This window comes from Bos indicus x Bos taurus, chromosome 14 (assembly GCF_003369695.1).
Source record: "Bos indicus x Bos taurus breed Angus x Brahman F1 hybrid chromosome 14, Bos_hybrid_MaternalHap_v2.0, whole genome shotgun sequence".
NCBI classification, from domain to species: Eukaryota; Metazoa; Chordata; class Mammalia; order Artiodactyla; family Bovidae; genus Bos; species Bos indicus x Bos taurus.
The window spans coordinates 9729166-9745037 of NC_040089.1; the positions used below are offsets into that span (position 1 = coordinate 9729166).

The following is a 15872-nucleotide window of genomic DNA, read 5'->3' on the forward strand; positions in this document are numbered from 1 at the left end:
GTGCATGGACAGAAAAAAAAAAAAAAAAGTCTTGAGAATCTTTAACTGAGGCATCCCCTAAGGGAGGGCAGGAAGCTGAACAGCTCACATCCCTTTAGTCTGTCCACCACCAAGCTCATTGATTCATTCAACAAACATATCCCAAAGGCCTGAAGTGTTAACAGTCTGTATATTTCATGGGGGCAGGACCAATGTTTCTTTGGTCCATCTTTATGTAGTCCTAGCATGCTGCCTCACCTATTGGGGGCACTCAGTAAATATTTGTTGCTTCTAAGAATGAATGAGGAGCAGATTTCCCTGGTGGCTCAAACAGTAAAGAATCTGCCTGCAATGCTGGAGACCCGGGTTTGGTCCCTGGGTGGGGAAGATCCCCTGGAGAAGGGAATGGCTACCCACTCCAGTATTCTTGCCTATAGAATCCCATGGACGGGAGAGCCTGGTGGGATACAGTCCAGGGAATCACAAAGAGTCAGACACAACTGAGAGGCTAACACACACACACACATACACACAGGTTAAGTGTAAGCACTACACAAGGCCCTGGGGATGTAGAGTTGACAGCGGATGAGACTGATCACCACCATATAAGAGCGATGATAGATGACTATATGAGATACAGTCCCACAGAGCAGAAAACAAAGAGGAGAGTCGCTTCTACACGGGGTGAGGACCAGGCTGAGTCTTGAGCTCTGTGAATTGAATAGGTCATGGATCCCCCACCTTTGGGATGTAATGCTTGATAATCCTAGATGGAGCTGATGTGGTAATAATAGAAATAAAGTGCACAATAAATGTGATGTGCTTGAATCATCCCCAAACCAACTCCCCACCAACCGTGAAAAAATTGTCTTCCATGAAACTGGTCCCTGGTGCCAAAAAGGTTGGGGACCACTGGAGTAGATAGCAAGGAAGATGTGCAGAAAGCATGCTAGGAAAACTCCTGCTGGTTTTCCCAGGACCAAGCAAAGGAAAACCTGGTTTTCCCAGGTTTTAAAGCAAAGTTCTGTGTTCCAGGAAAACCAAGACCAATTGGTCATGCTAGTACCACTCACTAGCTCTGTGGCCCTGGGTAATTGCTTAACCTCTCTGAGTCTTATTTTTCATTTCCATGAAATGGAGCTAATAAGACCAAGTCTGTTAGTTGCTCAGTCCAACTCTTTGTGACCCCATGGAGTGTAGCCCACCAGTCTCCTCTATCGATGGAATCCTCCAGGAAAGAATACTGGAGTGGGTTGCCGTTCCCTTCTCCAAGGACTCTTCCCAACACAGGGATTGGAACTGGGTCTTCTGCATTGCAGGCAGATTCTTTGCCATCTGAGCCACCATGGAAGCTCCTTTGGGTTGCTATAAAATAGCATACATAAAGGCCAAAGCTCAGTATCTGGTACACAATTGGAGTGTGTAAAGGGAAGCTCTCCTCACGTTCCCTCCCTTGCAAAGAAGCAGGAGATGCTAAGGGTGGAGTTACCTGAGCCTGGAAAATACTATTGAAACAGTTACTGGCCACTTGGTTTGTCCCTTTCTCTGAATACTGTGGAATAAACATTGTAAATGGGCTAGTATCTTAAGCCGCTTTGCCTGAGCATAGTTTATTTTAAATTTTGAGCTACTGCTTGTTATACTTCTGATATTTTTTAAAAATTTAACTTCATCATCTTACCTTATCTATTTTTGAAGGGTTTAATCATTTATTTTTCCTCACCTCCAGTCCTTCCTATTTTTAGCCTTTAACATTTTTACTTCCTCCTTAATGTCAGAGTTTTGTTTAATCCATTTTTTTTAATCTTATACTCCTATTTTTTTTAAATTCTGTTTTCCAGAATAATTCTCTCTTCTTGTTCTCATCTGAAAAGACTGCCTTTTCCCCTCATTACTTTATCATTTCTCACTGAACTCAGAGTTTTTAATGTACTTTTTTCATCATGCTATCATATGCCCTCTGAATTCAGCATGCCAGCATCATTTTTTCCCTTAGATATGCTCTTAAGTTTACTACTTTAATGCTCTGTTATTTTTTTAAACTTCATTATGTACTATCTTGGAGAAGGCAATGACACCCAACTCCAGCCTGGAAAATCCCATGGACGGAGGAGCCTGGTAGGCTGCAGTTCATGGGGTCGCTAAGAGTCAGACACGACTGAGCGACTTCACTTTCATGCATTGGAGAAGGAAATGGCAACCCACTCCAGTGTTCTTGTCTGGAGAATCCCAGGGACGGGGAAGCCTGGTGGGCTGCCATCTATGGGGTCGCACAGAGTCGGACACGACTGAGGCGACTTAGCAGCAGCAGCAGCAGCAGCAAGTACTACCTATAATTTCTTCTCCTAATTCAGTATGTATTATTATAAAGGACAAGCAGGAAGCTTGGTCTCAGGCTGACAGCTGTAAGAAGAACCCACGACTCTGGCAGAGGACGCTGTCAGTGCTACCTTTGTGCCTCCAGGTGGCTCAGCTGAGCCCATGGAGCCTCCTAATCACCCCCATCCCAGTCTTCTCTGAGTCCTTAACTCAGAGAGGGTGATAACTCTTCCTGCTGCTGTACTGCTGGACATCTTTCTCAAACACAAAGCTTCCCAGGTTGCTTACCTGCTCAGACCTTCCATGAGTCATTCTTGTGATATAACATACAACAAAAGCAACAATAATAATAATAATAACCATGACCTCAGTGAACACATAGTAAGCAATGATTGTCTTATAAGCCTTTTGCTGATTGCTATCATTACTTATACAACGGCATCTTTAGGAGGGCATTCTTCTGTTACAAGTGAGGGCTGTATTAACTAACTGGGCCAAGATTACATAACAAATAAGTGGCATTATTGGAAACTCGGATGGCTCAGATGGTAAAGAATCTGCTTGTAACACAGGAGATCTGAGTTCAATCCCTGAGTCAGGAAGATCCCCTGGAGAAGGGAATGGCAACCCACTCCAGTATTCTTGCCTGAAGAATTCCATGGACAGAGGAGCCTGGTGGGCTACAGTCTGTGGGTTCACAAGGAGTCAGACATGACTGAGCAACTTTCATTTTCACTCACTCATTGGGAACCCAGATCCTCAACCACTGGGCTAAACTGCTGAGTGCTACAGAGCAAAGCAAACCAAACCCTTTAATATCCACGCCCTTAGTGAGGGGAATGACCTGCCTGAGTCACCCAGGGGGTGAAAGATGGGATTGAATGACTCCATAATCCCCCCTACTACCTTCTCTACATAGTAAACAATGAGCAGAAACATTCTTTGTAAATTAGTGTAAATACAAGAGATGTTAATACTTCATGGTCCTCTGGGTTATTTCTGAACCTGAAGGGAGAAAATCTTTTTCTCCTGTGTTCAGAACACCCCTGAAGCTTGAATAAGAAATATGATGTAGGACTGGTTAACTCAAGAAATGTTGTGCTCAAACCCATTCATATAAACTCAAAGAGACAACATCCTCCAAGTCAAACTAAAAAGAGCTAGGAACATTCGGGATTACACCTATGACCTTTTCATTTTTGGCATCATAGCATACTGCATCCTCACAGAATGATTTTCAGTGCTTGGTTTAGGAGGTAGCTTCTTTCTCAAGAAAACAGGAAAAGAAACCAGCTAGAATAGTAATTTGCAATGCATCATTTATTCAGAGATAAAAAATATATATTGCACTGTACACTAGAATTTGGGGGGAAAATAACCTCATGTTTATATATACAACATTTATTGGATATCTGTTACCCGCTATGCATATTCATATATATACATATAATACAAATATTTATTGTTCATTGTTCAGTGGCTGAGTCATGTCTGACTCTTTACAACTTCATGGACTGTAGCATGCCAGGCTTCCCTATCCTTCACCATCTCTTAGACATAAATATATAGCTATACATGTATGTACTTGTATGTGGTGAAGCTTTATTCCCATTGTTCAGATGAGAAAGTTCAAAAGGCAAAAAGTGGTCGTACGCCTATGGTCGTATGCCTGGTAAATGGGGGCAACAGGAAGTGCAAACCCAGGTCTCTGGTTGCAGAAGCTACAGCACCGGGCAGATGTGAAGGCCCTTGGTGTGTGGCTGCCCCACTCACTTTGTCAGGACCCCCAGAACTAGGTCTTCTTTGCTTGTATTCAGGCTTTCTCTAGTTGAGCAGGGATTATTCTCTAGTGTTGGTGCAGTGGCTCCTTTGTTGCACAACATGGGCTCTAGGTCCAAGGGCTTCAGCAGCTGCAGCACGCAGGCTCAGCAGTTGTGGCACACGGGCTTAGTTGCCCCTAGCGGTGGGTGGAATCTTCCCTGACCAGAGATCGAACCCATGTCCCCTGCATTGGCAGACGGATTCTCATCCACTGTACCTCCAGGGAATTCCTCCTTGCTAAATTAAAAAAGTACAACTGTCCACAGGGACAGGTCCCAGAGTCACTTTCCCAGAGTTAGTCTCTCCGTACACACAGTAGTACTTGAAAGGATGCTTTTGGAAATGCAGAAATGAATGGAAGGGCAGTCTTTCTCCTGTTTTTATAATAAAGTGCATCTCTTCTAGCCTGCAGCTTGGACTGCAGACTGTGGCAATGCTCCCTGTACAAAGCGAACTGCAGAGAAAATGAGATGCACCTCCCTGTGGCATAACTTTGAATGCAGAAGGGTGGGGGGATCCCCAGCGAGTCAGTCCTCCGGTCTGGCCGGTTGGCAATGAATGGCACAGATCTTGCTGCCAGGATAAAAGCGCAAATCCTGTGTCAAATGGGGCAGCTGACTCTGCGAGCCTTTCCAGCTCTCCACTGCCTGGCCTCAAATAGCAGTGCCCACACTGTGGACACCGCCCCAGGGAGGAAGGGGCCAGCCTGGCCCACACAGAGAAGCTTCCATCTCCAGGGCTTGGAGGAAGAGACGATGGGGAAGGTGAGGAGGGACTCATCCTATCTGGATGAATTTGTCAAGGGCTTCCCACTCACAGTGATAACATCCCTCTTCCCAGGCATCACAAAACAGCACCCAAGAGGTGGGTCATTGAAATTCACTCATGTGACTCTGTCAAGCTAATTAGACTCGACAAGTGTTTGTTGAGTATTACAATGCCAGACCCTGTGTTAAGAGATGAGATACAATGAAATGGTCTCTGCCCTGTGGGAGTCCAGAATTTAGTGATGTTAGTGAACGCAAATTCATGTGCCCGATGCACAATGAAGCCAAATAACACCAGAACACCAGAGTTCGGAGCAGAGAAAGGCTTATTGCTGGGCTATGCAAGGAGATGGATGACTTGCGCCCCTGACCAACACAAACTCCCCGAAATGGTCTCAGCAAAGCATTTTTAAAGGCAAAGTGAGGGAAGGGTGAGGTTGATTGTGGCAAACTTCTTGATGCAGAAACACTTTGTCCACATAGGTCAGGTCACAATGTTCCTGTAATTCTCCAGCTAAACAAATGTTCCTCTCTGTTTACTTTTTATCCCTTGTTTGAGTGGGAAAGCATCATACCCTTAAAAGTCAGAGCCTTGAGAACAGGCTATCCTGTGTACTTTAAACTATAGGCAACATTCCTAACTCTGAAGCAAAAGCAATAGAATATAAAGGTTAAAGTAAAATACATAGGTCTATATGGAGTCAACTTTGTTCTTCCCAATACAGCATGACTGATGGACCTATATATAGGAGGTCGAAAGGCAGTGTTATTTCTGATCTTCAGATCGTTTTCATGAAGCAGTGATTCCCTATGGCAACCCGTGGACCCACTGCAGAAAGTGATTTGGGGAGATTCCTAAAAAAATGAAGATTCCCAGGCCTCATTCATTTTTGATTCATACAATAATAGTTAGATTTATCGACAGCACTGAGCGGTATTTAAGTATTTTAATACATCCTAAAATATCCATTCTACTGTTGGTGAACATTCAGATTATTTCCACTTTCAAGCCCTCGTAGAAAACGCTGCTCTTAACATTCTTGGGCATGTTTCCTGGGCTGTTTGTGCAAAGACGGCTCTGGGTATGAAGGGGAAAGGTTCAGTTCTAATGATGTGCAAATTCAAGATTAGTGTGCAAGTCCAAGTAGCAATGTCAGTTCACATTGCCAACAGAATCCTTACCGATTTGATGATGCCCCACTATTTTTTTTTTTCCTTTTTGGTGCCAACCTGGTAGATGTAGAATGGGTGTGGATTTTTAACTTATAGTTCCTAGATTGTTACACTTATTTTCATGTTGATATTCTCTTGTTTTTGAAATACCCCACTTCTCTTTTGCCTTTATATCCTATAAGATTGCTTTTATTTTTATAGATTTATACAAGTTCTTCATGTGAGCTTAAATTAATTTTTACCAGTTTTAAGTGTTGCAAATATCTCTACTTATAGTGTTTTCCATTTAATTAAAGCTGTCTTTCAATGAATAGAAATGCTTAATTTTAATTTTGTCAAATGTATCAGTCTATTTTTATGGTTTGTATTCTTTGCATTTAATTTTAAAAATTTATCAAAATAGTAACATATTTGTGCCTTTCATATTTAAGACATTAATCCACTTGCAATGTATTCCTATATATTGGATTAGGCAGGAATTTACTTTTACTTTATTTTCCAAATGAATTACAAATTTTTCTAACACCCTTTGTTGAAAAGGCCTTATTTGCTCCTTAGAAATACAGTGCATTATTATCAAGTTTGTGTGTTTATGTTTCTGGGCTCTCCATTCACATCTACTGGTCAATTTCTGTATCCCCCTGTAAATACCAGGATGTCTTAATTATTATGGCTTTATAACAATTCTGTTACCTGGTACTGCAAGTCTCCTATGCTGTTTCCTTTAGGAATATTTTATGTATTCTTTTTTAAAATTTTATTTATTTATGGCAGTTCAAATCTCAGTTCAATTCTTTTACTATTAACTCGATCATTTGCTCTTTGCCCTGTGCATATGTGGGTCAGAGAAGAGTTTATATAGGAATTTAATGTTCTTCCTCACTGGTTCTCTTCTTTGGGGGCTTTTCCCATCACTTTTCAGCAACTACAGTTGTTCTGAACCTTACTATTTTTTATTCATTGATTTTTAATTGTAGGATAATGGCTTTATAATATTGTGTTGGTTTCTGCCACCCATCAGCGTGAATCAGCCATAAGTACTGAACCTTATTCTTTGCTTCTTCAGACCAACTGGGTTTCCCATTGCAATTTTTCACCTTCAAACTATACCTTATGTTATCTGCTCTCAAGCTAAAGCCATAAAAATCAAGAAAGCCTTACTATGCTGTTTTTTTTTTTCTTCCATCTATTGACTCCTTTCCAGAATCTCCTGCTTTTCTTCACCAGAGAGAAGTTTGGAACGGGGCAGATTTGCTTCCTAGGTGGCTCAGATGGTAGAGTCTGCCTGTAATCCAGGAAACCCGGGTTCAATCCTTGGGTCTGCAAATTTCCCTGGAGAAGGAAATGGCAACCCACTCCAGGATTCCAGCCTGGAGAATTCCATGGACAGAGCATGCGGACTATAGTCCATGGGATCACAAAGAGTCAGGCACAACTGAGCAACTAACACTTTCAATTTCAAATGTGAAAATACAAAGTTTAACTTAAGAGTTAAAGAGACTTTGGCACCTGGGAGATGGGTAATGGCAATGGAACCTTAAAGCAGTAGACAAATGTGATATTTTCTCTTGAGTTAGGAACATCAGGCCTTGGATGCTCCCCCAGGAAAACCTGGGTACCAAAGTTAAATACAATAGTACCTTTCAACTAACATGTTTCCTGTTTCTTACTAATCTTTCTCGTCTTTTCACCTGCTTCCCCAACCCTTTAAAAAATTAAAACTTTCAGCTAGTGAAGGGATAAGTGAGATAGTGTGAGGAAGGAAGCTTTCCTTGAGGTTTCAAATTTGAGTTCAAATCTGGATTTAGGGAGCTGTTGCTGCTGCTGCTGCTAAGTCACTTCAGTCGTGTCCGACTCTGTGCGACCCCATAGACAGCAGCCCCCCAGGCTCCTCTGTCCCTGGGATTCTCCAGGCAAGAATACTGGAGTGGGTTGCTATTTCCTTCTCCAATGCATGAAAGTGAAAAGTGGAAGTGAAGTCACTCAGTCGTGTCCGACTCTTAGCGACCCCATGAACTGCAGCCTACCAGCCTCCTCTGTCCATGGGATTTTCCAGGCAAGAGTACTGGAGTGGGGTGCCATTGCCTTCTCCGGGACTTAGGGAGGGAAAAGCTTTAAACTGGATGGTGTGGTTGAAGAAGGGCTGTAGGAATAAGTTGACCTGAGAACTGAATGAGGGGCAAGGTTCTATTCAACTGCTACTAAACATTTGGATTATTACCTTAAGATCTACATTGGAAATTTTTAAAAATATATATTTATTTATTTTGGGCTGTCGTGGGTCTTTGTTGCTGCCTGGATTTTTTTTATAGTTGCTGTGAGCTGGGGCTACTCGTCATTGCAGTCTGCCGGTTTCACATTGCAGTAGCAATGAGTGCAGAGTGCAGAGCACAGCCTCTAGGCATGCGGGCTTCAGTAGCTGCGGCTCCCCAGCTCTAGAGCACAGGCTCAATAGTTGTGGCCCACAGGCTTAGTTGCCCTGGGGCATGTGGGATATTCCTGACCCAGGGATCGAACCCATGTCTCCTGTGTTGGCAGGTGGTTTCTTTATCACTGAGCCACCAGGGAAGCCCTACCTTGGAAGTTTTTGTTTCTTTAGTCATTCTCTTTGCCTGCAAAGCTCTTCTTTTAACCACTTGACCAAGCTATGTTTGTAATTCTGTTCTAGGTTGTGGCCCAGGCAGTGTTATTCATGTGTATGAACACAGCTGGAATCTTCATCAGTTACCTGTCAGACCGGGCCCAGCGCCAGGCCTTCCTGGAGACACGGAGGTGTGTGGAGGCCAGGCTGCGCCTGGAGACGGAAAACCAAAGACAGGTACCGACTGAAAAGACCTTGTGTCTTGGTGATCACTTAGCCAGTCTCTGAATTCCATAGAGATTTTGTCTCCCCAAACACATCCTGCCTAGCAAGCGTTGTCTCAAAGTCTGTGTCATGGGATTACAGACGCTGAAATAGTTATGTTAGACTCTCAGGCCAAAATGAATTGATCTTAGTTTCCACACTCAATTGTTCCCCATAAGAAATAAAATGAGTCTAAATATAAAGTGATTTCCTGACGCTTTTCACTGACATCTGTGTTTGTGGAAAAGGCCATGGTTTCTGAAAACCATCCGTATTCTCATCTTTAATTCTTATTTTCTCAAAGTGTAAATTGTTATTTCAAATAAAATTTTTACTACATAGCAATTCAAATTATAGGAAGCTCAGAGAAAAATCTTTTACATGTGTAGTTCCTAATACCTCATCCTGATTTTCAGAAGAGATCACTGAACACAATAAATTTTATGGAACATGATACCAGTCCCAAGATAGGGGATGCGATAGGAAAAGCAGCTTGGTCCAAAGCGGAGACCATGAGTTTTAGCTGGAAGAGGTTAAAATAAAGGAATTTCTTGGACATCCTATTTAGGTGGGTGTTATAAGGATTTAAAAAATGACCTCAAATGATATGTTTCTCAAAGATGAAATTAGCTTTCAAAAAATAAAGATTTTCTCCTATTTAAATTATTCATATATAAAAATTAATGCATATCTCTGCCTCTGAAAGTAATGTTCAAAAAGAAATAACAGGAATATATTAAAGTTGGTTATAGAATGAACATATTTTATACTCAAACTGTTTATATACTCTTGGGAATCCTAGGCTCAATAGATATATTAGTTCTACCATACAAGGCTTTTTTTCAAAAAGGTACATCTGTGGATACATGCTTGTTATTTTAAACTTTGTGCAATAATGGTTTGGGAAATTATAAAGAAAATAGCTTCAAAAATGGAACATTTTTTTATCTTAATCTCATCGAATCATCAGTAAAACATGGATCTTTGAAGTGAGCAAAGCCAGGTCTGTTTAATAATGGATGAGGCGGACAGATAAGGTGCAACTTGACAAAATACAACTCCCAGTGCTGTATGTTATTGCCAGGGGCACAGAAAAAATTATTGAATTTCCAGCTCCTACATGGATTTCATAGGATTTAGAATTAGGACAATTCTAAGTTGATGTCTAAAACATCTATGGAACCTCATAACAGATTTATTGTAGTTGCCCTGAGCATCACTGTAAAATAATTTTGAAAAATAGCTTTAAGAAAGAAATCACTTTGTGCAATAAACACGATATCTCCCAGGTTATATACACATATACATTATGTTGCTCTGTAAAACAGGGCAGTTGCTAGACTGGCACATCACTCTTTCCATGGATCTATGCCAATTCAGACAGTGCTGAAGATTAATAATTTATCAACTGTTCTTGATGCACTATCACAGCCAGAACTGCAATTGTGGAGAAGTTGTCTGGGAAACTCAGTCATTTATTTAATGTTTATGAAATATTGGAGACACTGAAAATGATTGCTTTATCGTACTCATAAGACTTTTCTTCTTTTCCCATTCTTCAAGTTCATTGTCTTGGAGTCGCGGTGACGTAACAATTTGACATGATGCACAGACCTTCCTCCATCCTCTCTAATCTTTATTTTTTCTTAAGTTGATAATAGGAGGAAGAAAATAATACCCAAAGGTGAGAACAAGTGACAAATCAAATGCAGTGAAAAGTTCACTAGAATCCTGGGGTGGGTAGCCATTCCCTTCTCTAGGGGATCTTCCTGATCCAGGGATGGAACATTGCAGGCAGATTCTTTACCGTCTAAGGGACCATGAGAGCCCCGTAGAATTCATACCTCTGCCATATCACCTCCTAGTTGGCCACCTTAACCGCTTAACTCTCGGTCTTAGGTTCCTCATCCTTATTTGGTGCAGTATCTTTTCTTCAGCATTGTGTTTGCTTCCACTAAGAGGACGCATATGAAACAATAGAAAACTGTAAGTCAGCTTCATTATTTTATGATGAGGCTTGAGAAGAGGCTCTTTTGGTGGAAGGTTCTTTGTTCTGAGGATTGAATAAAATATGCTCTGAGTTTGTTATAGTCCTGTGTGTACAATTCTGATAAAGTATTTCTGGTATATTGACCATCCCCTTCCCCCACCAACCCTCCACTCCACCCCCTTCCACCCCTCACCCCACCCCACCCCCTGCCCTCAGTATGGTAGTGTCTAAGCTAACTGGCTCTGAATCATTCAATGCTAAAGTTTCTTTCCACTGATATTGATCTCTCACTCAGGTTTCCTTTATCCCTGAGAACTTCCTCAATGGTAGATGGGCAGAGAAGGCAAGGCTTTCAAATGAGATGGCCCAGAATTTGAAATGTTTCCTTACTTTCTTCCTATCTTAGTGAACTTGAAAGAGCTCTGAGCCTTGAGACTCAGAGTCCTGAAAATCAGGCCTTTTCCTTGGATAACCTGAGGTTGCAGGCACTGTTCTTAAGGTCAAGAGCAAGCAGGCAGGAGAAACCAGCAAATGCTAAAGCTCTTTGCTCAAGGTTTCTTCTAAACTAGGTTTTTATTTTTTTTTTAATTTTTTTTTTCCTAAACTAGGTTTTTAACAAAGTTCCTTGATGTTGGTTCTCAGCTTTACAGCACCCCTGTTCCTTTCCATAGTAGCTGGCAGAATTCCAGGAAGGAACTACTGAATGGGCCCAAATGTTGACATTTTTATTTTAGATGATTGGCTTCAAGAAGTTGAGCTCATATTGGCTCTGTTTTCTGGGTGACGGGACTTTGTCTTTTTTTTTTTTTTTAACAATTTTTGTCATCAACTGTAACAAGCACAGAGCATACTAAGCATCCCTTTCCTGTCTGGTTTCTCGGGCTCTAGCTTCTCTTTCTCTAAACTGTTCTCCATCCCCAAAGCCCGGTCTAGTTCAGGACCAGTACACTGTAGGGATCAAAAGCACGGTCGTCAATGTCTGCAAGATCCGGATTCCAATCCTACTTCCTGTGTTTCCTGACTGTGAGAAATCAGACAAACCCCCCTCCTCTAAAGACCTTGATTTTTGTGGGTGTAAGATGGTCATTCCATGTAAGATGAAAATTCCATGGATGGACGAGCCTGGTAGGCTATAGTCCAAGGGATCACAAAGAGTCAGGCATGACTGAGCAATTTCACTGGTTCAAGATGGTCATAATGATTCTACCTTTCTCCAGGGTTGTGGTGAGATGAAGGAGGAACAGTTCTCAGTCCAAGGCAGAGGATGCACTCAAGGCCTATTACAGAGAATGCTGTAATGATAATGACATTGACATCCCCCTTCTCTGCAGGAAAACCCTTCAGTGGTAGCATTCCCTCCAAGATGAAACCCAGACCGCCATGCGTGGCCCGACAGTTCCTCCAGGATCTAACCCTTTTCCTCTCTCCTTGGATTCTTCTCCACCGCCTCGCCTCACACCTGAAACCAAATGGCCATCAGCTCCCTGAAGGGCTGTTTCCCTACTCTACACCATTTGTTTCTTTCAGCCCAGGAAGCTCACCTTCCTCTTGTTAATTTCAGCGTAATGTCTCTACCCTGAATATTCTATTCCAGCATCCCTCCTTCCATGAAGCTTGCTTTCACCCCCCAGGTTAGGTGAAATGCTCTCCTTATGCTTCTAACATGTCTTAAAGTCAACTCTCTCATAGAATCTGTCACACTCTGTAACATTTACAAGTCTCCATTTCATTCTTTCTGTGGCCAGTAAGGACTGATTAAAGATAGCTGTCCTCATTCATCTGATTCTCTGGTATTTATCCAGCACAATGACTGGAATATAAGATCTTCTGATTCACGTTTATTTCACTGAGTTATACTAAACTCTCACTTCAGCTCCTGGCTTCACTTCTACCTACACGAGAGTCATGTTGTCATAATTCTGCTGTATATAAGTAAAGGGACGATGCTCATTGTGACCCCCATTAAAAACTTGGTAGGAAGAGGTTGTTGTTGTTATTCAATCACTAAGTCCTGTCCGACTCTTTGAGACTCCAAGGACCACAGGACATCAGCCTCCTCTGTCCTCCACTATCTCCTGGAGTTTGCTCAAATTCATGCCTATTGAGTCTGTGATTCTATCCAACCATCTCATCCTGGGCCACTCCCTTCTCCTCCTGCCATCAATCTTTCCCAGCATCAGGGGTCTTTTCCAATGAGTCGGCTCTTTGCATCAGGTGGTCAGGTAGGAGGAGGACTCTTTTCCAATTCAGAAGAGACTGGGACAGGCTGAGAATGTGTCTTGTTTCGACCTGCTGTAGAATTTTCCATCTGGAAGCTACATTTTAGGAAATCTCTCTTTAGGGAGTCAGATTCTAATTACTGTAATTTTTGTAATCCCCCCCCTCTCTTCCCAAATGATCCAAATGGCCCATGTTTATTTTAAATATTAAAATGAATTAATTGTTTTTCTTTCAGCTTTGAGAGTTGCCAAAACCTACTTATGATGATACGGCATTTTGAAGTGTCTCAGAAGCTCTGAGGGCCCTGGAATAAAGTAGTCTGATGCTGCCATATGTTGCAACAGCAGGGAGGTTATTATAAAATGCAGATGTTTTAGCTGTATTAAAACAATTCTGTTTAACTGAAACATCTTTGTTAGATAATATTGGTATAAGCGAATGGTTTGGATGATAGATTGGGTGAGAAATTTGGGTTTCTTATTGAGTTTTGAGTTGGTTGTTTGGGTGCATGTTGGTGCCCTGTGGGATCTAGGAGAGTATTTTTGAAGCTGTAGAGAACTGCTAACTAGTAAGGCATAGCCTTGACATTCTTTCATTCATTCAAAGAAGAATCAAAATGGACCTGGACTCTCAGAATGTGTGCGTGTTTGTTTTTTTCTCCAGTTAGGTGACTCTCATTATGCTCCAGAAACACCCCGTATGCCCTTCCCCAGCTCTTACATTAAGACCACCCGTGTGCTATCCTGGGCTTCACAGGTGGTGCTAGAGTTAAACAACCCTCCTGCAGGAGACATAAGAGATGCAGGTTCGATCCCTGAGTCAGGAAGATCTCCCAGAGGAGGACATGGCAACCCACTCCAGTATTCTTGCCTGCAGAATACCATGTGCATGAATTTCCTCATCTCTCAATCGGAAATGATAATGCCTACTCTAACCCACAGGGTGTTTTCCCAGAGACAAATAACATAATGCCTGAAAAAGCGTTATTTCAACTGTAAAGAACTCTACAAATGTTAGGGCTATTTTTGTGAAAGTCTCACCAACGCCTCAAACCGAGGCTGAGATGTCTTCCCTTTAGAAAGCCTCCTTTACTGCTTGCAGTCATGAACTACTTTCTCCTTGGCACTTAGGTATTTTTATTTAACATGAGTTCTTGCCACTCTGCCCAGTATTGGGGCCAGCACTGTGATTGCCTCTGTCAGTAAGGTCTGGCGCAGTGAGCAGAAGCGCTTTCATGACCCTTGACCCTCCTGTAACAGCTGACTTCACTCAAGGGTCTTGTGTTTACCCTCTTGCCCCTCTGGCAACCGCCTGGCTGCCTAGTTCTTTGCCATCTTTCTAGCACATGGTTTGCATCTTCTGGCACAGCAAAAAGAGGAAACTGCCTGGAAAATCTCATGGATGGGAGAGCCTGGTAGGCTACAGTCTATGGGATCGCAAAGAATCAGACACCACTGAGTGACTTCACTTTCACATTTTCCAACTCTGTGCCTGGGTGACCTTGGGGACGCCACTTAAACTCTCTGAATGTTGGATGCTTTATCTGTCAAAAATGATAATCCCTGTTATCTCAAGGTTGCTGAGAAGAAATCAAGTGATAGAGATGGCAGCTGGGCATCATAGTTGGTCCTTGAACCTATAGGACCACCTGGACCTATTTTGAGCAGAGCGCACTGCGATTGTAGTACCTACAGTTTTTCTTCCTGTTGTTTGTGTTCTTCTATCTGTTATCCCTGTGTGGGTACAGATTTTAAATACTTCCCCTGATTCAAAGAGAGGCCATAATCCTGCACTCATTTGCATACAATTAACATTTCCAGAGACAGTTCACGAAGAAGAAATCCCTCACCATCCTTGACCTCAACACCTCTGATCTAGCTGGGAGAGGCTGAAGAGCAGACTCCAACAGCCCTGTGGGGCCCTTTTAGCTCATAAAACTGTTGGGGGAATTTTGGCTACAGAAAATTGGAATTGGAAACTTCACACAACCTAATTGTACAATGCTGGAAGGAAGGTAGGATTTTGTAGCCTGGTTATAGTTAAAGGCACTTTTCAAAAATAGTAGTAGACTAGATGAGGGGAAAAGAAAAAAAAAATATATATATATATGTATTTTTTTTTAGAAAAAAAAGATCCATGCCTAAAATAGTTTATTTCATCTGGATGTGAGTATATGTCCACTGACAGGAATTCTATACCCTCTATTTTATACAAACTGCACTCAAAATGTATTGACAATAAAAGAGGGTAAATAGCTAAAAAATACTTTTAGAGCAATCTTGAGGACAGAACCATTCTCAAATTTTCTTTATTTCCAGTCTTTTGCAAATTTCATGCCCACACCTAATTCAAAAGCATTTTTAAGAAGAGCACTGAGGAATTCTGAAGCATTCAACTTTTCACAGAAACAAAAGCTGGCTTTCTTTTTATATTCATATTCTGTTGTTTGTGCTATATTTAATTACACTTTTAGCAATTGCAAATACATCTGACATAAACAAATTTGGAAAAGCATGCTACTCCCTCTAGGTAAAGATACATCATAACTGATGAGGCAGACATGGGAGGTGGACTAGACAAGACCTCTTTATTTGGGAGGAGGGTCTTTGCAAATGTGATCAAAGATGAATTTACACTGCATTAGGATGGGCCTTGGAGAAGGAAATGGCAACTCAGTCCAGGATTCTTGCCTAGAGAATCCCGTGGACAGAGGAGCCTGGTGGGCTGCTGTCCATAGGGTCGCACAGGGTAGGACACG

At 42.0% G+C, this 15872-nt stretch overlaps 1 protein-coding gene across 3 annotated transcripts in view; it reads left to right on the forward strand.

Annotated features, from left to right (window-relative positions):
- ADCY8 (adenylate cyclase 8) overlaps window positions 1-15872 on the forward strand; it is a 225969-nt gene that overhangs the window by 35837 nt on the left and 174260 nt on the right. For all 3 annotated transcript variants that reach the window (XM_027560824.1, XM_027560825.1, XM_027560823.1), the window contains exon 2: window positions 8728-8877. In XM_027560824.1, coding sequence (XP_027416625.1) covers window positions 8728-8877 — 150 coding nt within the window. The remainder of the gene's footprint in view (window positions 1-8727; window positions 8878-15872) is intronic.